A 27,954-nucleotide genomic window follows, 5' to 3' on the forward strand; every position below is an offset into this window, starting at 1 on the left:
AGATAAACAACTATCTTTGTGGTTGGATCTAAATTGGCCTTGACAGCAGCGAAATAAAAAGAAGCCATTACTTTTCAGATCCACACACATTTATATTAACTGAACTCAACTCTTCCTCCTTTGTAATTTAAATCATAACCCCCAGGAATGTTGTTTGGTGGCTGGAAATCTCACTGGAGTGTATCAAATCAATATATGAGAATTAACCTAAAGCAGAAATAAAAGCGGTGCAGAGGAAAGTAGGAATGTGTAGGTGGATGCTCTACTCACAGCCCATTTGTCTCTTAAAATACCCTCCAGATTCTGCTATAACAATTATTGTTATCACTTGTATTAGAGACAATCCAATCATTACTGGCTTGCAATTGTTTTAAACCATTATTTAACATCTGTTTAGACATGTATAAATTATAATTGGGTATTACCATTTTAAGAGCCTCCCTGATAAAACTACATACATACACACATGGGGGGAAACAGAATATTTGAAGAGCCTGCTTTAAAAACATAAGTGGTCTTAATGAGGAAAAATAGGATCTCTAACTTTCTTTTCACAACAATTCTGATCTAAACCAATATTCAGAAACAAAATTGCACTTGTTCAAGCATTTTGAGAATGTTCTTTTACATTCAACACTGCCTCCCTTTTCCTTGCTAGTGGGTAAAGTTATTTCGAAACCCATTTTGTCCATTTCTGTCTTTTCCCACTAAAATAATTGTTTATTAAATGTTGATTAACAGTGAAAATCTTCCTTCCAAATTACCTGATCATAAAAAAACTGGAAATAGTATGACGTAACAGCCCTAGCCACCCCCCACTCTGTGTGAGTTATGGTTGAATCTTCTGTGGCGTCTGTGAATGTGTTTGTGCGCGAATATGCTCCTCCCCCATGTCATGCAAGCTGCAAGGAGATTGGAAAACAAGCGGAACCTGCCCGGCCAATCAGAGGAGAGCCCTTCTATTAAGCGTTGTTTATCTTTCAGCTGGAAGGACGGGAGATCAGAAAGACACATGCTCCATGCCTCCCGTAGTCTGTGTTAAAATTGTTAGCTTATTAGAATTGGTAGAGTTGTGAGACTTGTTATACTTGTACGGAAGCACTAGACCTGAATTGGGCCAGGGTTTAGTTTTCCCATTACACATTCACTTCAAGATTTACTTTGTTAGTTTCACCAGGTTAGGGGTGCTCACTTATGTTGTTTGGTTATGCAGGTAAGATGTGTAGGTTTTTTACTTGACTTTGTTTTATTTAGAAAAGAGATAGCCCAAACTCTAGGTTAGAGTCTTCTTTTGGTTCTACCTATTCTGTGCCTTTGGGCAGCACTCACCGGTCCATTTCAGTTGCCTCATTTGTAGTATACTCACTTTGTTTGCTTCTTTTGTAGTACATAATACTACTTAACTTTGTTTACCCTTAACACCTGAAGGATAATATATCATCATTGGAGAACTGATTATCAATAGGGACCAAGTGAGTAAAAAACTATCATCAGCAAACATTTGAATATTGGAGGCCCAATATCTGTTTCTTGTCTTCATGTAAGTGTTGGGAGTTTTGTGAGTTCCACTGTTGATAAAGCGAGCATAGCACTTGATGCTCCAGTTTTTGTCACCACCCTAATTTAGATACACAATCTGGGAACTGTTGTTGGAGTTGAAACTGCACCACTATCACTGAGTAGTGGTGCATTATTCAGTTTAAGACGGTCAAGACAGCAGGTTGAATGACTGACCCCAAATATCCTGCAAGAAAGTCAACTGTCATATGTTCTTATAACAAAATAATTACTGAAGACAACCAGTAGCCTATGTGCTGCTAATGTGAAGTTCATGTGGAGTTCATATTACTCCAAATGTACCCAAAATATACAAAATTTGGATCCTCAGTTTCATCTTCCCAGTGCACTCTCGCTCATATCTTAAAGGCAATCACTCTCAGCCATGGGAGACTTTACATCATGATTTCTTGGGGCAGCTTTGAACACCCACATTGGAGCATCAGTCAACTCACCTCAACAGTAGTTATGTGTGTCAAACCTTCTGCCTCACACTCTTTCTGAAACTGATTAAACCTTAAAAGTTCCCCATGCATAGTTTACTAACTTCCTTAAACTAATAATGTTGCTTATAAAAACATGAACGTGTCTTATTAGAATTCTTGTCAGTATTGAAAATTGTCTGTGCACAAAAACACAAACAAAATGACGTCTCACTTACCTATCGATAGCTCCTCTTCCTCCTCCATTTTCACGGCTATGGAAGAATGTTGCATGACATCTATGTGATGTGATGAAAGTGAATGAATACACTGCACATCCTTCTGTGATATAGTTGAATCATGGTCACTAGAGACTGGGGTAAGATTCATCAAAACTGGAGTATCCTCATTTGTTGGAGTTGATCTATGACTAGAATATGCACAGGCTCTTGAAGCTGGACTTGCTTCCAGAGGTCTTGGCGCCAGGTTTGGACTGGGAGGCACAGGTGATGGAGTCAGCTGAAGCTCATTAAGTGAAAAGAGAATCTCAGGGTCATAGAGGGAATGTTGGGATTGCCTTTGGGGCTGCAGATTGCTTTGGGGTGATTGGGAAAGCCTCACTGATGATATTGGCTGTGGAAATAACTGGGAAGATTGGGATTGTTCTGGTAACAGAGATGAGACCGAGCCATTTTGTAATGTAGTCAATTGGTAAAGTCTGGGCAGCAAGGGTGATTCAGTGGAGCTTGATGGTGACACTGTGAATGTGGACCTAAGAGAGAAAGGTATGGAAGGAGACGGGGGAGGAAGTGGGTCCTCTGGGATTGGCGGTGTGGCACTAGCCAAAGGAGAGACATCACACAGGAAAGGGCTGGAAAAGTGTGAGGATTTAGGGATCTCATTTTGACAAAGTGGTAATGAGAGAGAGGACAAAAGTTGTTGTGATCCACGGTCAGGTTTTGATTTATGGACAGTGGGGGGGCAATAATGCTTTTGTGACTTTGAGGTTGGTGTCTTGATTGATTCCTTTGTAGTCCTTGGAGTCGCAGCAGTGGGGCATGATGATGGCTTATTTTTAGAGGACGATGCTGTGCAAAAAGATAACGGAAAATAACAATGAGGATATTAGCTGCCTTTGTGGGCATGTGGGTATACATTTTTTTCATTCAATAGCACATCCACAAAAGGAGTTTTTCACTGATATAAAAGTAATCAGCTTTATCCTTAATGAGGGCTATTCTTCAAGCATGCAAGCTCAATACTGATTTATAACTTACAAAAAAATACATTTGTCTGTAAACACATCTCTTCAAATGATCTGTTGGTGAGATGGTAAGTACACTAAAGTTATGGTTTCATCAGAGACTCTTAGCAAATATTACACTGTGTAGAACAACTTTCTATAGTTAATTGGCAAATGATAGAACTAAAACAGGTTATCTTTTTATTTTGATTCCTTAGTTTCCCTAAAGTTTATTTCCTGTTTCTGAATGTCCTATTACCATTGAAGCCATTCAGCTCTTTTGGCCTTTTGCCTTAAAGCCTTTAAAATCATGCACCTCTGTAAATATACTACTACTTCTCTGAATGTAACACCAACACAAGTGTCAGACACAGATCAACATAACACCAGTTTAAACTACTGTATGTTTGTTTCCACACATGTCATTCAATCAATCTGTCTAAATTTTTTAAAGCGCCAAAACACAACAGATTTTATCTCAAGATGCCTTACAAACAGTAGGTCTTGGCCCTATAAGACAGGATAAGATCCAGCCCCATCTTTTAGACAGGACTCTGTCTTATCTCATCTTAATCCACCATGAGCACTTTGCAGCATTAACCCTCCTATTATCCTTGGGGTCAATTGGACCCCATTAAACGTTTAATGTCTCTAAATTAATCATTAACATCATTTTTTTGGCTTCATATTTCATGACTTTTCCTAATTTAATGGGGACAACTGGGAAAACATAAAAATTAAAATGGTGATATGTTCCAATTTCCTGTAAAATGAAATTACGCATCGGCAGTCCTTGAGGTCAATTTGACCCCATGCTGATTTAGCTGTTTAAAACTTAAGAAATATACAGAGGGAGCAATTTGACAGAGGGGACACATAAACCTGGGTAACAATGAGTTTCTGGAGGTTTAAATAGCTGGGGTCAAATTGACCCAAAGGACAAAAGATGTTAGCTAATTTGAGGGTAACAGGAGGGTTAAGCAAGTTACAGTGGTATGGACAAACTTCCTCTTAACAGGAAGAAACCTCTAGCAGAACGAGACTCATGTCAGACAGCCATCTGCCTCGACCAACATTTAAGTTTTAGTAATAAATTCATTCTAAAGCTCAGATCAGAACTTATATAATTTATTACTGTTATCACTTCATAGTCTCAACGTTCATTAGGACCATGAGATGCCCGGGGCAGCGGAGGCTGAAGTGCAGGAAGGCAGAACATGGCTCCGGATGTCAGACGAAGCGGTTCGGCAGAGCTCTGAGAGGGACTGCCTTTAGCAACTCGACGACAGCTCAACTCAACCTGTTGAGACCAGGTGTTTCCCCAAATCCACCTCAGTTAGGAAAATAGAATAATGACAACAAGCTGTCATCTTCACCGGTCATCTTCATTTATGATGGTTAGATATTAATGTTGAAACAAATTTTCAAGTAAACCCCGCCCACTTTAACCTAGCGTGAGAACGTAATCAAAAACTTGACTGAGAATGTTTAAAAAATTGATTAAAGTTCAGTTCTAATATTTTAAATATTCATAATAGTATGTATGTACGTATGACTATAAATATCATAGTTAGAACGTTTTTGTTGATTTGGGTTACCAGATGCTTGTCAAAGTGGGGTCCTGGGGCCCCTGGGGGTCCACGAACCATAGCGTGGGGGTCCGTGAAATAATTTTTATACATTTCTAATAAATTATAAAATTGTGCTGTCATTACAAAACAGCATATACACCATTGTTATGATACCATTTGGAGGCTCGAAGGGATATGTGAGTCTTGCTACTGTTAATTTTCTAAAAGCGTTTAGATCAGTTACTTGAAAAGTTTAAATGCTATCATGTTGAGTCCACAAGGAATGAAATGACCCTCTGCTTTAAAGTATACAAGTGTTATCTGTTTATCACTATGGTACAGGTCTGAAGTATTTACATTGAAACGTTTTACAATACAAATAGTTCCAAGGGCAACTAAGAGTGCAAATGGTAGTAAGCATGTGCTTCAGTGATGGGAAGTTCGGCTCTTTTCAGAGAGCCGGCTCTTTTAACTCGGCTCCCAAAGAAGAGCCGGCTCTTTCGACTCCCGAACGGCTCTTAATTTAGGATCTTTTGCAGCCGTATATTTTACATTAACTTTGCAAAAAATAATGTTTTGTGTGTTGAAAACCCTTTTACGTACGGTGTTGTTATGAGAGGCCTTATAATTGCCCAATTTTGTGCATTTGTTCTGTTACAAAACCACATAACCTTAGGGTAAGGGTTGTGATTAGGGTTAGGATTAGGGTTAAGGTTATGATTAGGGATAGGGTTAGTGTTAGGATTAGGGTTAGAGTTAGGGTTATGATTAAGGTTAGGGTTAGGGCTAGAACCAGAACTAAACTTAAGCAAACAGAACCAAAACCAAACTAATGCAACTGGAACCAAACTCAAGCAAACAAAACCAGAACCAAACTCAAGCAAACAGAACCAGAACCAGAACCGAACCAGAACCAAAATCAAGCAAACAGAACCAGAACCAACTCAAGCATACAGAACCAGAACCAACTCAAGTAAACAGATTCCATAACCAAACTCAAGCAAACAGAACCAGAACCAAACTTGAGCAAACATAACCAGAACCAAACTCAAACAAACCGAACCAGAACTAAACTCAAGCAAACATTATTAATGTCCTCAGTGCAGGTTGGCATTGAGAAAAATCAGATGCCTCAGCTTGGATGGGATGATCCGATTCCTCCTCTCAGTGAGAATTTGCCCTGTCTTTGAGATGAGCCCTAACTCTGACCCTCTCAGAAGGCACAGATGAAGCCACGATACACAGCCTCCCCTCAATCACCTATATCCTATATCCTCACATGTGATTGGCCACATTGCCGCCATGCTGACCAGTCAAAACAAAGTTAGGGTTGTGATTACGGTTAGGAATAGGGCTGTGATTAGGGTAATGATTAGGGTTATGGTTAGGGTTGTGGTTAGGGTCAGGGTTAGGGTTGTGATTAGGGCTAGGGTCAGGGTTAGGGTTATGATTAGGGTTAGGGTTGTGGTTAGGGTTAGGATTATGGTTAGGGTTGTGGTTAGCTTTAGTATTAGGGTTAGGGTTGTGATTAGGAGTAGGGTTAGGAGTAGGGTTAGGATTAGGGTTAGGGTTAGGGTAAGGGTTATTATTAAGGTAAGGGTTATGGTTAGAACCAAAACTAAACTCAAGCAAACAGAACCAGAACCAAACGCATGCAAACAGAACCAGAACCAAACTCATGCAAACAGAGCCAGAACCAAACTCAAGCAAACCGAACCAGAACTAAACCAGAACCGAACCAGAACCAAACCAGAACTTGAGCAAACAGAACCAGAACCAAACTCTAGCAAACAGACCCAAAAACCAACTCAAGCAAACAGAACCAGAACCAAACTCAAGCAAACAGAAACAAGAACCAAAATCAAGCAAACAGAACCAGAACCAAACTCGAGCAACATAACCAGAACCAACTCATGGCCGCCATGCTGACTAATCAAAACAAAGTACTGCTGTGAGTAGAGCTTGGGATGAACACTGTGAGAGCTAAACAGCAAAAGGAAAATACTGGTAGCCGGCTCTCTCTCGATGCAAGCCGGCTCTTCTGACTCACTATAAAGCATCAGCTCTCAGAGCCGCAGCTTTTGATCATGACACATCACTAATGTGCTTAATCTGTGTTACAATTATGAGGGGGTCCTTGGACATTTTTCTCACCTGTAAGGGGTCCCTGGCTCCAAAAAGTTTGAGAACCCCTGCTTTAAGACAACTGGTTTTTATTGATTTTAGTAGTGAATCTTCAACACTCAACACCTTTAGAATAGCAGTATTTCCTCAGGCCTTTTTTCATCATTGATATACTTTCAGTTCAGTTGAAACCCATCACAAAACATAAAATAACTGCCTGCTCTAGACAGAACTCTCAACAAGGCATTTCATTTTAACTCACCCTTATAAAAGCTCAACACAAACAGCAAACATTTTGTTGGTTGTCGTACTGGCAAGGTCTGAAGCTTTGACATATAAAGCCTTTTTTGCTGCTTATAGTTTTGCTGTGAGGACTCACCTCTGGCTGTCTGGGTCACTTTTTTGTCTCCATTATTGAGGACTTGCTGACCAAAGGGACATCTAAATGAGAAAGAGTAGACATTTAGAGAGAGTCAAGGTCCACCTGCACAGAACACAGCTTTTCTAACACTATAAGCGGATTTAGAGTTAGTAACCTTGTAAAATATTGAACATGTTTTTCTGTATAAAGGATCATATTTGGAATACCACCTGAGGTCAATACATTCTTAAGCTGTGTTCCCAACAACATTCGTAACTGACAGCACCACCTGATCACTGCTCATGGATGTTGTGTTGGGATTTTCAAATCAATGTGTACTGTATTTTAAGGCAAAAATCACTGTCTCAGACAAAGAAGCTAATTCAAATAAGACAGTTACCCATTGTTCAGATGATCCCTTAAAAGTTATTTAAAACAATTAATAGATTTATTTTTAAATGGACTAGAAATTAGATAAGAAGGCCTTAAACTCACACCTACTTCTCAGAGGAAGTGGTATATTTAACTCTAGTGAATTCTCTTGATCACACAAATAGGGGATACCGACAATCTTGTTTGGGAAATCAACCCCTTTCAAAATATTCTCTAGAGTTTCCTTATTTGTAGGAGAAACCCTTTACTTTTGCTACGATCTATGACTGAAGTTGAAGTCACTTGAACTTTTCCAACTGCAGCCCAGTGTGAATGTTGTGTACACATGTGAGGTCACAGAAGACACATTTGTAATTTAGGCTCACTTTTTTTTATTATCTGACCTTTGTTCTGGATTGAACGCTCCAACTTTGTCTCCATCTTTGTCTCCAACTTTGTCTCCATCTTTGTCTCCGTCTCTCTGTAGAAAAACAAAAGAGGACAATGATGTCACACCTAAATGAGACTCAACTCAACTCATTTTAATTTATATAGCACCTTTCATAAATTCAAGCATGCTGCCCAAAGTGCTTCACAAAAGAACAGAGACAGAAAATAACCGCAGCAGATAAATTGAGGCTAAAACAAGATAGAGGAATGTGATATGAAATACTTAAAAAAAAACTGAACCAAAATCAATTAAAAAAATAAATCAATTAGAAAAAATCAAATATATATCAGAAAAATAAAATAAAATGATTAAAGAAGATGAAGGTGGAATAAGGTAGAATAAAAATTAAATAAATAAAAATTAAAATAAAACAATGGTCCTAAAAGTAATAAAAGTAATAATGCCATTCAGGGTTAAAAGGCAATTACTTAAAGTTCAAGGCCAGATTGAAAAGTCTTAAATTTGCTTTTACAAACATCCAGAGAGCCAGCTGTTTTAATGTCCAGAGGCAGAGAGTTCCACAGTTTTTGTGCAGGCGCTACAGATCACTGTGCGCCAAAACAACCTGTCATAAGAACAGTTTCTTCCCCCAGGCTGTCACTCTGATGAACACTAAACCATAACAGTGTCACACCTGTCAGATAAATACTCTCTGTAAATATACATGTAGATACACAATGCAACAATTCTCAAAGCAGAATTCCATATTTCTATTTTTTGTACTATTTAACTACTATTTTATAATGTAAAACTACCTCTGTTACTCACCACTGCACTTTATCATATTATTTTAGCCTGTACATATTAGTCAAGCCTATTTGTTGTTTCTTTGTATTTATAGCTAAGGTTATTGTTATTATATTTTTATTTTATTTTTTATTGTAGTTCTTATTCTTATTCCTATTCTGCCTTGTGCAAAGAGAGCACAGTTTACTGAAGTCAAATTCCTTGTGTGTTCAAGCATACTTGGCGAATAAAGCTGATTCTGATTCTGATTCTGATTCTGAAAAAGAAATCTCTCTGGTCGGCACTTGACAGGGAGATAGAGGTGAATGGAAATTAAGAATACATTGTAAAACCTTCAAACAGCTGCAAGTGTTGCAGTCTTGGACTGCAGTTGGACTGCCAAGATGTGCTTAGTGTGTGATGTTGGTAGACAGTTTCCCACTTTCTCACCTCATTCAGGACTTCTATGGTAAGGCATGACTCAGGTGTGGTCATCTGAGGCTCAGTCCTGCCCTTGCTGACAGGGACAGCAAACAATGATGCAAAGTAGTGCCGGAAATCCTCCTCCTCAACTGTAAACACACGAACACACACAGAATAACACATCTAAATTACTTTTACTATTACATTTAACTTAAAATGCCAATGAAATGGTCAAGCAATAAAAGCTGTGATGTGATTTGAATCAGACGTGGTTGTGGTTTCAAGTGGAACAACTCAAAAAAGCTGTGTGCTTCTAGGAACTTTTGCAGCGGTGTGCTTCCAGGAGCTCTTTCCAGTTCTAAACTTGTGAAAGATGCAAGTGGACATGTGAGGACACAACTGACAACAACTGGGAAATATCCTTCTCTGACACCTTCCTCCTCTTGGGAGCAGAGGTCAGGTTCATAAACCTATGTCTCCATAGTTCAATTATCTAAGTTGTGATATGTTGCTGACACAGCAGGGGATGAACAGTGCTCATTCTTTTTCTGACACTCTCAAAGGACAGCAGACAGGTCCCCAGTACCTGTTTGTCTCTGTGTTTGTGTTTGTTAATATCAAAATTGTACTGTTAACTTCAGCTCATCTAGTAAAATATGCAGCAATACACATGTAGGACTACATGCTCTAACTTGACAAATTACCTATTTAATATTCAAAATATGACTCACAATAATCTGTTCATAGTTTTTTTTCTTGATTTGTAATTTCTTCAGTCTTTGTAGTTCTATCTTTGATGTATTTTTGCAAGTTACCTGCCTGTGTATCTCTATTTCTCCCCTAACAGTACTTCTATAACATCACCACATGAGTCTGACAGCTCAGGAAAATAAGAATTTAAAACAAGGGAGTGCTCTCAACATGATGCATGAAAACACCTTTTATTATTCATGGACACACACATGGCCCACCCTTATAGGTTCAAAGACGAGAGAGGAGGAGAAAGTCTGCAACCTGTTGTAATTGTCAGATGTCAGAAAAGTTTGAGGCAGGTGGAGGGAATAGTTTATCAGTTACTGAACAGCTTTACATTTCCCAAAGACACTGCTGTCTTCCTCACATCTGCATATCACTGAGCAATGAAATATCAATTATTAAACTGTGAGCACACAGAAATGAAATTCACAGAGTGGAAAAACTTTGTTTTTAGTGAAGTAAGTGAGAGAGTGAGTTTATAGAAGCACTGCAGTTTGATAACCTCTTAAACGATGAATGGTTTTAGAAAGGTAGAGAGAAGCAGGGAATCAATGACGAGTGAATTCCTAACTTGCTTAAAGGGATAGTTCAGTTTATTTGAAGTGGGGTTGCATGAGGTACTTGTCAAGTAAGTGTGTTACCCTCCTCAGGGGATCACGGTAAGTTGGGCCCCTTTGTTGAGAAACAGGCTGGAAAGCTGGAGCAGAAGCTAGGCTATTAACCGCTGCAGACGGGGTCAACGCTTCTAAGTAATTGAGCTCATTCTTAGAAAATCCAACACAAACACTCATTTTGGTTTAAGTTTACGCTCTACATATGCTTTCTTCTGCCTGCAGTGCACTGATCCGCTCATCACACTGTGTATTTTAATAAAATATGCATATTGTGCTGAACACGGGTTGTCATTAGGTCTCAGTATTGTAAAGACCCTCAAAATTCAATTCCATTTTGATTCTTTGGGTCAAGATTTGGTTCGTTATCAGTTTGATTCAATATTGATCATGTTGCTTTGAAACTGTTTGAAATTGTTGTATTGGTTAAGGAGAAAAATTCTCCAAAAATTAATTATTGTTTAAAATACTTAAGTACAGTATGCTCTGAAGACCAAGTGAGGTGAGAAAGGATCCCAGCGTGTCAGTGTGCCAGTTCCCCCGGCAGTCTAAGCCGATAGCAGCATAACTAAGAGCTGGTCCAAGCCGGAGCCAGTTCTAACTATAAGCGTAATCAAAAAGTTTTAAGCCTAACTCTTAAAAGTAGAGAGGGTGTCTGCCTCCCGGACCCTTACTGGTAGATGATTCCAAAGGAGAGGGGCCTGATAACAGAAGGTTCTACCTCCAATACTACTTTTGGAGACTTTAGGTACAACAAGCAGGCCTACACGCTGGGAGCATAGCGATCTAGAGGGGTAATAGGGTACTATGAGCTCTTTTTATGATATGAAGGTTTCTGACCATTAAGAGCTATGTAGGTCAGAAGAAGTATTTTCATGTTGGTATGACGAAGCTTGGTTCTACTGTGTGCCATATTCTTGAAGCCTTCCTAAAGCCTTCATTCTAGACAACACTGTACCATAGGTCCTTATAGATGAAGATTGCCGCAGAGTCCTTTTTATCTTCTGTGCACGCAGAGCTTGAATGCAGATTGCAGACAAAAATGGTGTGAAGTTGCATTTGTCTGCGATACATTGGTTTAGCTTCAGCCACAGGTTGTTAAACTTTTATTTTTTGGTTTGTATTTTTAAGTTGTAAAACCTTGGCGCGGTGGTGGTTCAAATAATAGCATAGGTTTGTTGTATTGTTGCAGTGTTTAAATACGGGGGCCTCTGTACAACGCTTATTAAATGGTATATGGTAAATGGACTTTTACTTATATAGCGCTTTTCTAGTCTGTCTGACCACTCACTTTACATTACTTGTCACATTCACCCATTCACACCCACTCACTCATTGATGGCAGAGGCTGCTATATAGCAAAGGACCATCAGTATTACCTAATCTTATTCATACACATTCACACACCGCTGAACAACAAAAATGATTTGGGGTTCAGTGTCTTGCTCAAGGACACTTCGGCATGTGACTGCAGGACTTAGGATTGAACCGCCAACCTTCTGATTGATAGACGACCAACTCTACCCACTCACAGTTTACATGTATGCACCACCATATAACTTGAGAAGTTTTACTTGGAAGTTTAGTAAACGGAATGTCATTGTCTCTGTCAGAATCAATCATTTTTAGTTGGGTTGTTTTATTTTTGTCTTTCTCAAAACCTGCAGACTCAAACAGCTGATCAGTGTTCTGTAGGTGAAGGGAACATTTATGGGTCCCATCAGAGGATAGTCCATAAACTAATATTTTTTAGCTGCACAGTAAAGCCCTGAACATTTCTAAATAGAGCCAACACTTACCGACATTAGTGTTTGTGGTAGTATTGACCCCATCTTCAGATGTTGGTAGCCTAGCTTTCATTTCAGTTCTCCAGACAGTTTCTCAACAAAGGAGACTGAGCTGGGAGCCAGGATCACCTGTGATGCTTTAATACACTTACTATTGACAACTACCTTATACAACCCTACTCTAAAAAAGAACCTTCTCTTTAAAGTGTGCAGCCTAGTTCTACCTTTTGTATTAAAGCTACACAAAAATCTATCTGTTTAAAGGACACTATCCCAAACAGAATATTTTTCAAACTATGTTCAATAAATTGTATCAAATATTGAATGTATCTGTATGAAGAAAAGAACAGAAAAATCATAGGTAGGGTGGCAGATTTTCTCAATGCAATTCAATGCAATGGACCTTTACTTGTTATATGTGTAAGTGTTGATTTTTTTTGGACATATTGTGCTACATGTGAAAGAACATCATGTCAAATTTGGGTACAGAAACCCAACCTTGACTCGAGAAAAATTTCTAGTACCAGTATACTCAGACTTGCTTTTACATATTTTGTATTTTCCCTCACCGGACAAAGAAGATGCCAATTTCCTGGGTTAATTTGGGGTCATTGAGAACCTTGAGCTGCATAAAAACAACCAGAAAAGGTTAAAATGCCTTAGCTTTCTAAAGTAAGGACCATTTTAAACCACTAAAAATGTCTTCATGACGACTTGCAACAGTCTCTGAGGTAAAGGACTTTGACTGAACTTTCAGCCTTCACCCTCATAAAGACCAAGATGTGAATGAGACAGACAGGCCCGTAATAGCTTTCAAACCATTATGAAGTGTGCAGAGGTTACAGTTGAACTTCTAGTCAGTTCTATGTGTGCCTAGCAACAAATTTCAATTCATCCAAAGATCAGTGCAGGGCAAGCAAGACCTTTTTGGGAACAAATGTTTGGTTCTAGGTCATGATAGCTGAAAGCTTGTTTGAAGTGTAAATGCAAAAGAGAGAGTGTGTTCGAAAACAGGGTTTCTAAAAGTGCAAACATGGTTGAATGGAAGGCGTTATTAAAGATGCTGGGGCAGGGAGAGCAAGAATGTGGAAAGTACAAAGTAGCTTTCATATAAAGGTTGTAGGATTTCTACAGTTTCAAGCAGAGTGCTGTCGATTTTTAGCCTGTTGTTAATTCACCACTGATTTTTTTAATCTCGCACAGTCGAAAGCTCTGGTAGTTATTTTGAAATTCTAAAACGCACCTTGATCCTTTGAAGACACTCCAGGTAGTAAGATGTTGTGATCAAAAAGCCAATTTACAATGTCAGATTTTTGTCTTTACTGTGGGGAGCACAGGGATCTATTTTAACCTTGGAAATGTTTTAAAGCAACAACGGATGGACAGCTATGGGGAAGAGGGCAAGCAAGGACTGGTAGATCCCTACAAGGTTGAGTTTGGAGCAAATCTTGATTGATGTTATGAGAGGCAGTTGACAGCCCCAGGGTCCAGAGGGTTGGGAGGGGAGAGATAACCACGGTCTACCCCGTTTCCTGACAGCCTCGGCTGGAGGCCTGACAACCAGGATTCTACCCTGACTGATGAGCTCCGGGTCCTTAGATTCGCCCTCTTCCAGCCGTATTCCTGAACTGGGCAGAGTGCAACCATTCAGACATCTAACAGTGCTCTTAAACCTACAGAATCACAGGCAGAGATGACCCGTGACCGCCCTGGGATAGAAGGGCTGGCACTAACATCTTGATCCATTGAAAAGGAGAGTTTTTTTAACTTGGTGATTGTTACTTGATGTATGTTTGAGTGCACATGGAGGACATGTCAAACCACTTTCTCTATAGTTCCAGCTTTGGATTTGTACACGAAAAAAGGAAATAGTAATAGCACACAGCTGCCAAGATCAAGCATCTATTCTAGTTCAAAAGATGCTCATGGACACACAACTATGTTTGCTTGTGTGTTCACATGCATGTGTATTACCTGTAAGGCTGCTTGTAGTCTCCTCTTCAGTGTTTGTGTTAGGTGGTGACTTTATATCTGAACCAAAGGCCAATAATGGACGAGAAGTTTCAACAGGTGTTCTGAAAGAAAAAAACAACAACAAAAATAAATAAATACACTAAAGCAAATAAATAAATAAATCTATCCATCCATCCATCATCTTGACTTGGGGGGGCTGGAGCCTATTCCAGCTGACATTGGGCGGGAGGCAGGGTACAGCCAACCTATCACAGGGCAAACATGGAGAGACAGACAACCATTCACGCACACAATTTAGAGTAACCAAATAACCTGGTAAGTATGTTTTTTGGACTATGGGAGGAAGCAGGAGTACTCGGAGAGAACTGACGCATGCACAGGGAGAACATGGAAACTCCACACAGAAAGGCACTTGCCCGACCGGGGATTGGAACCAGGAACCTTCTCACTGCGAGGCAACGGTGCAACCCATTGCACCCACGTGCAGCAATAAATAAATCATATGATGGACATTTGGATAGATAAAGTATATTCATATTTTGGGGGGGGCTGTATTCAAAGTGGATTATTCTACTGAACCCCATCTAAAGAGCACATGCCTGCGTCTCTTCACTCTCTTTATATCCCATCTAACCTCTGTTCCCATCTTTCTAGTGTGACCCGGTCAAAGTGCAGGACCAGTGAGAGTGACTTTATGAGTAGCTCCAGGCTACCCATGAGGGGTGACTGAGGGAAGTAACTCACAGTTTATATCTTTTCCTCTTACTTAGTTCATACCCTCAAACCCAGCCGTGTTCATATTTCCTCTGTCTATTTAATGTACTCAGAGGGTTATGTTTAATCCTGTCCATACCCTTCCCTTTTCTTATCCCTTTGCTCCATCCATTTGTCATTTTTCCTTCCATATATTACTTTACATGCAGGAGCCTCGCTAGCCTGAGGCTGTTTGCATTTAAGCTTTTGCCACAGCCCAGAAAAATTATATTGAGAAAAAAAAGTATGTTGCTTTTCTTTTCCTCTGGGGTCTTTCACTCGTACACATGTCTATTGTATCTAATGCATAATTTATAAAATATAAAATAAAGACTTATGGGGAAATTAGAAAATGGAGCACATGATTAAGAGACATTAAACTTCTATAACCTGGTCTTCGCAAATTGCACAAACTAACAGAGTGTTCTTGAGGAAGCAAATGTGGCACACTGCACCGTGTGGTAAAGTTAGAAGAGAGTCACCCTGCAGTGCTTGATGGTTTACAAATTACTTAGTGAGATACAGAAGATGTCGACACATTAAGGAACTGTTGTACTGAGCGAATAGGAGATAACGGTTAAGTATTGTAACGGCCAAATTCCACCGGATCTGTGTCTGCTCCGTCTCTGCTCCGCCACGGCAAAGGAGTTGATAGGTCTCTGATCCAGCAGGCCGGAGCCCTCCGGATCAGATGCGCAAAACTTCTATTTTTGTCGGATGCCGGAGCACGATGCATAAATCTCAACAGAGGAGATCGAGCAGGACAGGAAGTCTGGCACCCCCAAAAAACATAAAGCATCCGTTTAACTTTCAGAATAAAATACTCTGTGTAATTGCCAAATCATATTTAACTTAACTACGACAACAAACCGTCATAATGAGCAGAGCTAGGCCTGGAGTCAACAGGTAACAGGTTTTCAAAGGACGATAAAAACAACATGGATGAGGAGAGGAGTTGGATATTCATTCACACAGTAATTACCGCGGGAATTCACGGGTACAAGACATGCCTTCTCAGTTTGTCAGTTTTATTTATGATACTTTTTAAAATAAAATATTATATTTAGAGTTAATCATTAGTCATACATGTCTTAGACAAATGGCAATACCCTTGTTCGATGCCAAAAAGTGAAAGCCAGAGTGATTTCAGGAAGATGAGCCCTTTAGACCATTACTGCTTCTATATTTGACCTGTAGACAGCGGGTTCAGTCAGATTTGCTTAATTTCAACCATTACGCCGGATTCCATTTCTGTGCTCAGAGCTTAAACTTTTGGTTAAAGTGACTCTGTGGTTATGGCTTGATTAGATATTTAATGACTACTCAGATCTGCCTAAACGTCAAGACAAAAATTACGGTTTATATTCAGACAAAAATGTGTGTGTGGAGCTAAAAAGTATGAAACAAGACAAAAAAAGAGTGTCCATTTCCATTTTTGTTGATGCATGCTGGCATCTATGTATTCTTATCACATGTCCTCTTAATATCTGAAGAGTTTTTCTCTTTTTAAAAACTAATAACTGAAACACTCTGACCTTATTCGTTTATAATAATGCTAATGGTAATGGAGCAGCATTATCACTTTATTGAAGTCATATTCAATAACCCTGTGATTGCTTGATGGCTATTTTAAACTACTTGTTGGGCTAATAGGCACTGTGTTCAGTCTTATTTTAATGGCACCAGAATTGTTTGTTTTCTGTATTTAAAGGAAGCCTTTGTTTCTGACTAAAGCAAGATGCTTGAAGATGAAGATGACCTATACTTTGAATTATAAAAAAATAACATAATGTTTTTTTAATTTGAAAACAAAGAAATAACAGAAAATGTCATATCAGACTAGCCCTAGGTTTTACATTTGGCAGAGGGAGTCAGGCTCAGTCAGGTCAGGTCTTAAAGATGCACGGAGGAGCCGGTTCAGATATCTACTCTATGCCTGTGCAGATTTTTATTTCAGGGTTCAGTGCTTTGATCACAGATACTATGACTATAGCAGCTGATGGAAGGGCATGCATTCACTTACCCCATCCACACTGCAGAGCGAGCTCAGGAAATCAGATTGATGCCCCCCTAGTCGCAAGCTTGCTTTCTGTAACCTGCAGGCCACCCACAAATCTAACAAGGTGATAGAGTTTATGACTCTAATATAGCTGAGCACTTTTAGCAAATTCTTTAAAACTCTCGCCTCCACCACACTCCCTCCATCTTTCTCTCTCTTTCCCATTATTATAGAAGCTTGTTAAAATTCAGCCTCCCACTCTTTCTTTCTGCCAGCCAGCCAGTCTCTCTGTCTCTCCATTAAGCTCTGCCACCGTCACCGCTGCAGGCTTATTGCACTCTAGATTGGCTCTCTAGTCTATTCCACAGTTAAAGGCTGCTACAGCTGGGGACTTAGTGCATTCCAGCCTAGGCAGTCAGCAGGCCTAAAACTGCACTCTGCTCTGCTCTCCTCTGGTCCGCTCTCCTGTGGGCTCCTCAGCCCGAAAGGATCCGCTTAAATAAAGGGTTGTAATAATGGGACCTGCCGAAGCCAGACCCTCAGGCAGTCTGCTCCACAATAAGTGCTGAGAAAATGCTTTGTACACTGTTGGCTTATGTAGGCCGATTATTGAGGCGCAAGTGCGGAATAAGAAGGTGTGTCAGATGTGAAAACTGTGTGCACATGGGATTTTGCACAGGTTCTGAGTGATGTCAGTGGAAATGAGGTGAAGGTGTTGTCATTTGTACAAGTAGTGAACTCAACAAGGTTTCACCAAGTGCCAACCAAATGTGATTGTTATTATTGTACTTTTTTAAGAAAACACCTACATGGTGTTAGATATTCTGTATGATCATTCTTAAATTAATTACTGAAATGTAATGTAAATGTAAACATTTGTGGATCACATTTTAAAGTCTATAATGTGTATGACACAAGTAATGGTACAGATTAATTTGTCTGCAACAGGGGTGTCAAACTCATTTCAGTTCAGGGGCCACACACAGACCAAGTTCATCTGAAGTGGGCTGGACCAGTAAAATCTCAACATAATAACCTATAAAAAACAACAACTCCAAATGTTTCCCTTTGTTTTAGTGCAAAAAAGTACAAGTACATCTGAAAGTGTTCACATTTAATGATTTATCTTTTCCAAAAAACAGCTGTTGTATTTTTCGCCATAATGAGTCTCATAGTAGGGCCAAATATTATATTCTTTAAGCACTGAAACCTGCTACAAAAACACCAAACACACAGGTGAGGTTACACATTCCCCTGATACAGAGTGAAATGTTTACAGCAAAAGAACAGATAGATTATAATAATGAAGAAGGTAAAGTTGACTATTATGGACCCCCCCAGCTCCAGCATGAACAGTTTGCTTGCTTGACAGCATTGTATGCAGGGGTGTAATGCTATTGTTAGTAGTGACAGAGTGCACCTATGACACATGTGCATGTATGGTATGCATGCACACGATACGTGGCTTCTTTTGAAAATTGTGGATACACTGCTCCTGCTGTGACAAGTTTACATATACCAAAACTTTAGTCCTAATTGAACCATGAAGTGCTCTAAAAAGTCTAGGAATTTCCACCGGATTATGCAAACAGCTAATATTCTTTTTCCTCCCTTAGAGAGAAAAAAATATCCCGAAGCGCTGTTCAGGTGCACTCATTCAGCACTACGATTGTATGCGACGCCCAGGGTACAAATTTGCAATTAATGTCTTCTCTGTAATTTTTATACTCTGCAAAGTCATCCCACGGCCGGACTGGAACCTCTGGCAGGCCGGTTTTGGCCTGCAGGCTTTCTGTTTGACACCTCTGGTCTCCAAAATTTCAACACTGGGATTCCACAAATCTTCATAGCTGCTTATTTATGGTGTTGCAGTTGTTAGAGCGACACAGCAATTTTTTTTGGACTCCCATTTTGCAAATAACTTGAAAATTGTAACTGGTGCCAAATTCCACAAAATGCTAACAATGAAGTCACCTTTGGCATTAAATATCTGAAGGCTCATGCAAAACTCGGGTCCTTCACTAATTACTGGCATATCAAATCTGAATATCTGATCAGTCACATCCATTTCACTTTTCAGCACTACATCTAAAACTGTTTCTTTATGTGTGACTAATGTATGAATACTGTTCATAACCTCTTAGCCCTCCAAAAATAGCATTCAGTACTAGAATACTTGGAAATCATCCCATATTCTAAGGAGCAATAGAAGCTGCTTAAAAAACAGCTGGCATCAAGACGAGAAGAGCAGAAAACAATGCAGCGGAGAGGAACTCCGTCGCCTCAGTTATATGTTTCCTAAGAATCGATCATTTGGGGGGGGGGTTTTATAGACTCTGACATTTACTCAGTTTATACAACACTTTGAGCCCCTGCATTCAAAGCATCAGCAGTATGTAGTAACCGGTTAGTGTGTTCAATATGTTAAAATCAACTATTCATAGTCACAGTCTTTGATTTTGATTGGCTGAGTTACATTAAAAGCTTTAGCAAAATACAAGATAACCACATAGGTTGATTATTATCACTTAAAACTGGGGTTGGTAGTCAGATTTAGATACACTTTTTGTCATACTGGTTAAGATGATCTTTATGTCCCGATGGCAATCAATACATAATGTGTTCCTAAAAAAGAGCGAAGAAAAGCTGCTATCTACAGCCGGAGTAAACCTGGAAAAACACCAACCAATCACCGTTTTTGGATCCCAAAACTTTAAACCATTCAAATCCCGTCCTGCTGTTCTGCCCGCCTCCTGCGCGTACATTTCACCGATGTGCACTCCGAGCCGAGTCCCCGTCCCCTGCCTCTGCTTCCCCTGCCTCTACTGACTGCCCCTCTAGCTCTACCTCGGGCCTGTCCCCTCTGACCCGATGAGGTGCTTTCATCAGGACTGTAGTCCAGATCAGAGTCTAAAAAGCTCTCACCACGGGGGCTCTGACAAGCTAAAGAATTAATGACATTTAGTAAGTCCTACAGAAAATGTAGATGTACTGTAGCATCCGTCCGGGCGCTGTAGGAATGACGAGCCGATTCGTGAACACGTTGAGCTTTAACAACCGGTCACTGTCGGCCGTGATCACGCCAACCAACAAAGCAACAATCAATGTTTGAATGAATGAAAAACTTCTCCTCTTGTCTCTCCTCTCTCCCGCTCTCTACACCTCTCCTGATGCCTTCACTGACTGTCAACACTGTAGGAATTAAGAACATCTACACTGAACACGTTTAACAAACAGTGGAGGTGTTACAGTATTATATGTATTATAACTTTTCTCCTGAAATTGTGTCACCAGTACAACTGGATAATGCTAGCATGACAGTTGTGAGTACTAACGGCAGCCATGTTTGTTTGTGTTTTTAACTTTCACTATGATAATGTTTTGGTGAGGACCGGTTTTGAATCAGTCATGATCATATTGTCACAAGTCAGCGGCGCTCATGCATGTGAGTGGTGGGGGGGGGGGGGGGGGGGGGGGGGGGGGGCATCGTTTTGGAGGAGCTCCGAGGGGAAGGGGGGAGGGGTTAGACGGAGTCATGAGGAAATGCTACATTCAAACATTCATGCTAGTTTTCCGAGACTTCCAACCCCAGCTTTAACATTAGAGCTATTTGCAAAGAAAGACACAAAATGAGTCTGCTGTTTTGAGTTGTTCATCTTTTCTAGAGACAATACATTGATTTTAAAGGATTCTTTTTCATCATTCAGCCAACTTTAGAGTATGTATGGTGCCCGTCTTTGGTTGTCTGCACATGTACCTGCGATGCTTCTTGAGAAGCAATCTGTCCATGTAGGTAAGACTGTTCTCTGTGAACTCCACCCTGACAGGTACCATCACTGCTCCCTCTCCTCTTCCTCGTCCTTCAGTTCTCCTGTCTGGAGCCAGGTCAGTCTGGGTCGCTGTGGCTGACACTGATACTGGAGAGATATGGAAGAGGGAAAATATGACAAATAAAAAAATAAAAAGTTATGGTAAGGAAGGAAGGAGGAGAAAAAGTTAGCAAAAAGGAAAGAAAGAGTCAGACAAAGGTAGAACAGAAGCAGGAAAACATCATTTGCCAGTTTCTCAACACCTTTCTTCAAAACACCTCCCCTCAAGAAGTGAGAAAACACCTTGTCACAATACCAAAAGTGCCAAAACAAAAACAGACAGGACAGAGCCCCCTGGGAATAAGAAAAAGATGTACACAAAATAAAAGAAACATAGTAAGTGCATGAGAGAAAAGGAAAGATAAGGGTAAGAAAGAGAAATGGTATGATTGTACTCCAGACACTTTGGCAGTCCACAGTGGCAGCTTTAAATTGGGCCTGGGTGCCATTGGCCTGACAGAAATAATTAGGGCTGGAGGGGCTGGCAGCAATTTGCAGAGCAGAGTGAAGGGAGAGAGCGGCAGAGTCTGTCCAAGCAGTACAGCAGAGAAAATAGGAGGCCTAATAAAAAGCACAAACACATGGACACATATACACACAACCTGTAATAATGGTGCTAATAATATACAGCCGCATAAACCTGAACAAACACACGTGTGAAAGGGTATAAAAATTGCCTGACGCAGTGGAGCATGTACACATACGGATTCAAACAGCCGTGGCGATTAGTGCTGTGGTGTGGAGTAGGGCCACCCCTAACACTTCTCTAATTATCTCAATATGCACCAGCCATGGATTGCTCTCCTCCTGCAGAGGTAAGCAGTTTCTATGAGGCCCTGACAGATCAGAGAAGAGGCAAGGGAATGGGAAAAGGAACGCAGGAAAGCTGTGGAGAAGGTAAAAAAGTGAGAGTGCGGAGGAACAGTAAAGAAAGAATGAATGATGAAGTGGGCAAAGTTGAAAAACATTGACTCGACTTAATAGTATATATTCATACAATTCTGAGGTACCTGCTGTTAGGTTGATAGCTGGCTCACTCCAGGAAGTAGGCTTTGTTATGAAATTTGTATCATGTCTGTTATGAATTGACCTCAAAATACACTAGTAAGAAGTGTACCCATCCTTTAAATTCATAATCTTTGAGCTCTGTCAGGAAGAGAGCACACAGCCCAGTGGAGAGTGAAGTTGCTGACTACTCACCTCCGTAATCTGACACAAAACAAGAGCAATCTGCACTGAGCAGCTAAACTTTATAGATGTGTTTGCACTTCAGTATTACTAGCGCACTGCACTTTGTGAATTGGATCTTGAGACAGAGCAGATGGCAGGGGCAAGTCATAGACTGTATAAATAATGGATATAGTATAGATGATGTCACCCATCTGTTTCTGTAGCGCTGTTTTGAGTCCAATCGTCAGCGGGAGCCATATTGGAAATGCTGAAGTCAACCTAACGGCTGTCGAGCTAGTGTGAAATAAAGAGGCGGGCTTTGAGCCTCCTAGTAAACAGCTACAGTGTTCCCACCTGTCAATCAAGTCAGCTGTGCCTCTCATAATGGAAAACTAGTAATCTTTATAGCTTAAAAATTGCCGCGTTATGAATTCAACCCCAGTACAGTGTGTGCCGATCGAGATATGAGCTATCCAGACTACACTTGTTTTTTGTACCAGGCTGTAAACATGTTTATTTCTGCTGTAAAGATCTTTTTTTTTTTTAATTGGTGTTTATGTGGTTTCTGGTACTTCCGGAGCCAGCCTCCAGCCAACACTCGAGAAACTGCCATTTTTAACACTTCCGCATTGGCTTCAATTCTCATGACCGGAAGTTGCCGCTTTGGTCAAAGGCACAGGTGAGTGCTTTCAAGTAAAGGTTTGAGGAGGAAAGGAGAAGGTGAAAAAAGGGTATGATACAAGATGTTGACCATGAAAACCTTTGCAATCAAATGCAATTATTCATCAAAGCCCCGCATGAGATCACCTACAGCTTACACCATAAACAGCTTAAAAGATTCATAGTTTTAACTCTACTCAAATCTCAGCACTGATTCAAAGTTGTCAGGGGGATTCTTCATTGCAAGCCTGTGGTATTGCATAACACTAGATTGCACAGGTGTGTTGTTCACTAGACCTAACCCTATATGAACAGAGAGAGAGGGATAGAGAGAAGGCAAAGAAGTTTGAAAGAGTAGATAATAAGAAAAGAAAGGAGGGGCTTCTGACCTCTCTATCATAATCAAAACGCAGGTGAAACTTACATTCAAATATACACAGACTCTTGAAGCTTCACCTGGTTCCTCCAACTGATGAAAAGTATAATGTTGGATTGTCTGTATAAGTCACTAAAGCCGGGTTTATACTATTATACTAAGCCTATGCCGTTGGTCTGCGTAGCTTCCGTACCTACGCAGAGGCCTAGGCACATAGCTGACAAGCACCTCCTCCAAAATGTAAATACATGTTGAATCGATGAGGACGGCTTTGTATTTCCTGCTTTTTCAGCACTTAGTAGTATAAGGTGGTATAAGAAGTATACACTAGACTTAAGTTCTGCCTTAGTGTCTGACTGGATGCTGGATGCTGTTCACCTGGTCGGACAGGCATCCACATCGCCTCCTCACTCGTGGTTTTCCCTGCAACATCACCCTTCTCTTTTCTCCACTGTCTGAGAGCCTCTTGGAAGGATCTTGCAGACTCGTCTTCATTGTACTCCCCTCTAAGAAGAGAGTCAGTGCATTCCTTCTTATGATCACTTTTTGGCCTCTCTTCCATTATTTTCTCCTTTTTCTTTTTAAGGTTTGCCGACAAAACCTGCAATAAAAAAAAAACTGATATAAGTAATAATCATGCATGTTCATATATGATATATGGATTAAAGCTTCCCCTGCTTTACGTCTATATCATAAGTTAAGGTTAGCATCACTTTAGCCCAAATACTGGTCACAAATCAGTTTTTTCTGATAAAATAACACACCAAAAAATTGAACAAGAATGCCTTTGTAATACCTTTTAATTATTTAATCTTTATTTTTGGCTACAAAATAAAGGAAGGGAGTGTTAATTAGATTTACAAGGCTACAGGAATACTATTGTTCATTGTGCAGGGCAGGAAAAAAGAAAGACATGTCTTTAAAGCAGGATTGACCTTGGCTTTGTCTTTACTGATACAACATTAAAAAGTGATAAGGTAACAGATCCATCTTCATGTTAGAGCTCTTAAAAGTAGCTTGGTCAAGGTTAAGGTAAAAAATAAATCTTTCTTTTGCAGTTTGATTTTACATGATAGAATTAAGAGAACAAGGTTTTGTAGTTTATACTGATGTTTTTGTTGTTGTTTGTCTTGTTTTCAGTATATTTATTAGATATACACACATGCACTTAGAATATACTATCACCCTACCAGCCTGGCACGCAGCCTCAGATCCTCAGGCAGGAACATCCTTATAGTTCCCGTCGCAAACTTAAAAACTAAAGGTGAGCGAGCGTTCGTGGAGCCTGAACAGCATTGATTTACTGATTTTTTATTGTTTTATTGTTTTATATCCTTTTAGTAGGTTCTCTTTTGATCTGCTGTTCCTTTAAGTTGTTCCTCTTTAATTGTTTTGCTAGTTTAATATGTCTCCCTTTCATGCTTATCATTGTTGGGTTTTTATGATGTAAAGCACTTTGTAACGTCTGTTTCAATAAGTGCTATATAAATAAACTTTATAACTTTATCACTATCTCATCTAAAGGAAGGACATGAAGGTGAAATCATAACAACATCAAATGTATCTAAATGTTAAACGTTGGTACAGGAAGAGAGTTTCTCCGTCTGCGTTTTTTTCTATAATGTTCTTAAAGTAATCCTGAAATGTGTTGCAATCTGCATCCACGTTAAGATAACAAAGGACAGAGGCTGCACAGAGGATTCATATCTTAAACATTCAGTCGATTAATGCTAATAAACATAGCTTATAATGTATTAACTTCCCTGTTTAGTCAACCAGTTGCCGTGGCTGCAGCTGTAGTTGGTGGTATTAGTGAAGTCTGAGCATGTAGGTGAAACACCAATCTGATATAAGCAGTATACTGATTTCCTCAGTAGCTTGTGACCCCAAGTTTTTGAAATAAATACCGGTCGACTGAGCTCTATGGTGTTAAGAGTCTCAAATGTCAATCTCACTGTTTTTGCCCAGACTTAGTCTGTTGGGGGGCATTTTTTGTCCAAAAATACACACAGCTCCCATGCCGGCCTGTAGATGTAGCCTGTGGATATGGTATCAATTAGGGTTTGTTGGGAGTCTTTAAGTTGACAACCACACAAAGCACAGGCTAGTTTGACATGTCCCTGCTGAATTGTCACAGCAAGTGAAACATCAATGGAGGGAAATTCACATGTGGATCAATGACCATTAAAATAATTTAAACCTATCTTTACAGGATAAATGTAGACGGTGTCAGAGTACCATTTACGCTACATTAAACGAGTCACTATGCCTGTACAGATTTGTAGTTTCCAGTGCTGAACTCAACCCTTGATCATGTACTGTAAACCAAGCCTGTGCTGGTGTGTGGGAATACATAGATAATAGTAAAGATTTCAAACTACCTGACCACCATGATGCAATTGCATAGGTTTAGCCCTAGCCTCCTGTTTCTGGACACAGCTGACAACATCTCGAGTGCTCACATGGGTGTGAAGGTCTGTCTGTGAAAGAAAACCATAATATATATAACATTCAAAATTAGTGGAAGGATTAGCTTAGTTAGGTACCAGTTAGACAAAAAAAATTCATTGTGTCTTAGAAATTAGACAGTTATTGATTGATGGAAATTGAAAGGTAGAAATTGCTCAATGTTTATGGCTTAAATTGGGGTTTAGACCAAGGCTGCCACAGTAGACATTGTCACATTACAGCACATGCACCTTTGTCACTATTGGAAGCTAAGTTACCAATTCTTTACTAATAATTTATAAATAAACTTTATTTATTATGATTCATGAACAAGTCACAGTTGTGTTTCACTCACATTGTTATCTTTAAGGTGTCGTGTCCACTGCTGCTGTTTTTTGCGATAGCAGTTCTTGTTTTCTATTCAAACTCTATATGATTCAGCGTTTTCAGCGCCCTCAGCGCCCTCAGCGCCCTCAGCGCCCTCAGCGCAAAGCAACCCTCAGCGCCCTCAGCACAAAGCAACCTTCAGCGTTAGCTTAATGTTGACGCAGCGCTCTCGGTTGAAAAAAGTTGAACTTTTGGGACACCGCCGCACTCATCAATGTCACTTCTTGATCCCCGACCAATCATAATCAAGTAGGGGCGGGACTTCTGACATCAACTTTGTTAACAACATTGGAGGAGGTGTGTTTGGAGGAGAAAAGTTATCACACTTGTTTTTTTCGAAGCACAATTTCAGAGTTAAAGCTTCTGCTAATGCTATGACACGATTCCTATCCATAGTTCTGTTTTTACAGTTTCTTGTTAAAATGCCAGTGAATGAAAGCATGTATGAAGCATACAGAGCATTTTAAAACAGACCCAATGGTCATTACTTCGGGAAGCGGAAGTGTCACGGGTCGACTTTCTTACCTAGCAACAATAAATGCTGGTGAGAAGCATACTGAAATTTAGGTTGTGGACGCTCAGAGCGCCAAAGACAGCGGCAGTGGACACAGCACCTAATTGGTTCTTTTCAGCATTAGTGTCAAGTAGCTTCCCAGATACAGGCAAACAAAGAAAAACTGTACTGATAGAAAACCAAACGGTTCCTATTAGTGTATTGCCCTAAGTCCAGATAAAGTTGAATGTTTCATTTCATTTTGTCTACTGTCTTATGCCACTGTCTAATGCTCCCCAAGTAATTTCACTTTTTAAGAGACTGGAATGGATCCCTACAAATTTCCTGAGGAGAATAGTTAGAAAGGACCCTCTAGCAACACATAAGGACCCTCAAGCAAAGCATAAAGGAATACCCTTACCTACCAATTCCTACTTTAGGATGCCTAGCTGAGGGAAAATAAAAACCTTGGAGATCAAAAAGTTTCTCTTCAAAATATCCTTAGGTAATCCTTGAGGTATTTTTTGATATATCGTATTTGTTTTCAAGGAATCCTCAGATTTAAATGTAAGGGTACATTTAGCCTAAATGGTTTTATGATACCAGGCACAAGTCCCTACAGCACTCTTTAAGGTTTCCAGTTTTTGTCTGTTAAATCTATCATTTCTTGTTCCAACTGTCCACAACTAGTATGTTCGAAGACAACAACGCCAGCAGGTTGCAGAGATTAGACTACCATAGACAGGTGCCATGAACCTTACCAAGAAGACCTAATCAACGTAAGTGCTAAAATCACCTTGAAAGTCATAACAATGATAAAAAACACATGTATTCACCTTTGTTTTATGTAAATAGAACCAAGGGCTTTGGCGATAAGACACTCACAATGGCGTTAATTAACTTACATTTTACACTTGTGTTAGAGATTCCATCTGCAGGTTGCATCTACTCAATGTAACTACAAATTGTAGGTTTAGACTTATGAAGTTCACATAACAAGTGTTTTTACACAAGTTTAATGTGAAAAGTATAGTCTTTAATGTAAAATATAATCCAATACTTTTTTTAGACTGCCTTGATTGATGTGGACACTTAACTGATGCTATTGTTAAATGCTAACCCATGTAAACATGCTCATGTTATTCATCATGCTGCTCTTTTTTCCTGTGTTCATCTCTCAACAGTTGTCCATTCATTAAGCAGAATATGGCATAGTTGTGAAGAAAATGCTATTGCATTCAAGGTCATGATAATTCCGTTATAGTAAAATGAAAATGTTATAGTGTTTTCAAATGAAATACATATATAAGACACATAAGATGTAGTAAGGGATTATGTTGTGTGTTTCATTGGGGATGCAGCTTGTATTAATGCATACAAATAATTAAAGCACATTTTGCTATACAAAACATTGATGATGT

At 39.8% G+C, this 27,954-nt stretch overlaps 1 protein-coding gene and 1 long non-coding RNA gene across 5 annotated transcripts in view; one reads left to right on the plus strand and one right to left on the minus strand.

Moving 5' to 3' along the window:
* zbbx (zinc finger, B-box domain containing) overlaps positions 1–27,954 on the minus strand; it is a 66,698-nt gene that overhangs the window by 15,362 nt on the left and 23,382 nt on the right. For all 4 annotated transcript variants that reach the window (XM_034701185.1, XM_034701186.1, XM_034701187.1 and 1 more), the window contains exons 8-15: positions 25,587–25,685; positions 23,584–23,806; positions 20,888–21,047; positions 14,379–14,479; positions 9,278–9,399; positions 8,055–8,131; positions 7,297–7,358; positions 2,219–3,067 (exon numbers count right to left, since the gene is read on the minus strand). In XM_034701185.1, coding sequence (XP_034557076.1) covers positions 2,219–3,067; positions 7,297–7,358; positions 8,055–8,131; positions 9,278–9,399; positions 14,379–14,479; positions 20,888–21,047; positions 23,584–23,806; positions 25,587–25,685 — 1,693 coding nt within the window. The remainder of the gene's footprint in view (positions 1–2,218; positions 3,068–7,296; positions 7,359–8,054; positions 8,132–9,277; positions 9,400–14,378; positions 14,480–20,887; positions 21,048–23,583; positions 23,807–25,586; positions 25,686–27,954) is intronic.
* On the plus strand, positions 22,802–27,875 carry LOC117825375. Its single transcript, XR_004633839.1, has 3 exons — positions 22,802–22,848; positions 27,224–27,312; positions 27,718–27,875. It is a non-coding gene; the product is annotated as an uncharacterized LOC117825375 (long non-coding RNA).

The sequence above is a fragment of the Notolabrus celidotus genome, chromosome 14 (assembly GCF_009762535.1).
Source record: "Notolabrus celidotus isolate fNotCel1 chromosome 14, fNotCel1.pri, whole genome shotgun sequence".
NCBI lineage: Eukaryota > Metazoa > Chordata > Actinopteri > Labriformes > Labridae > Notolabrus > Notolabrus celidotus.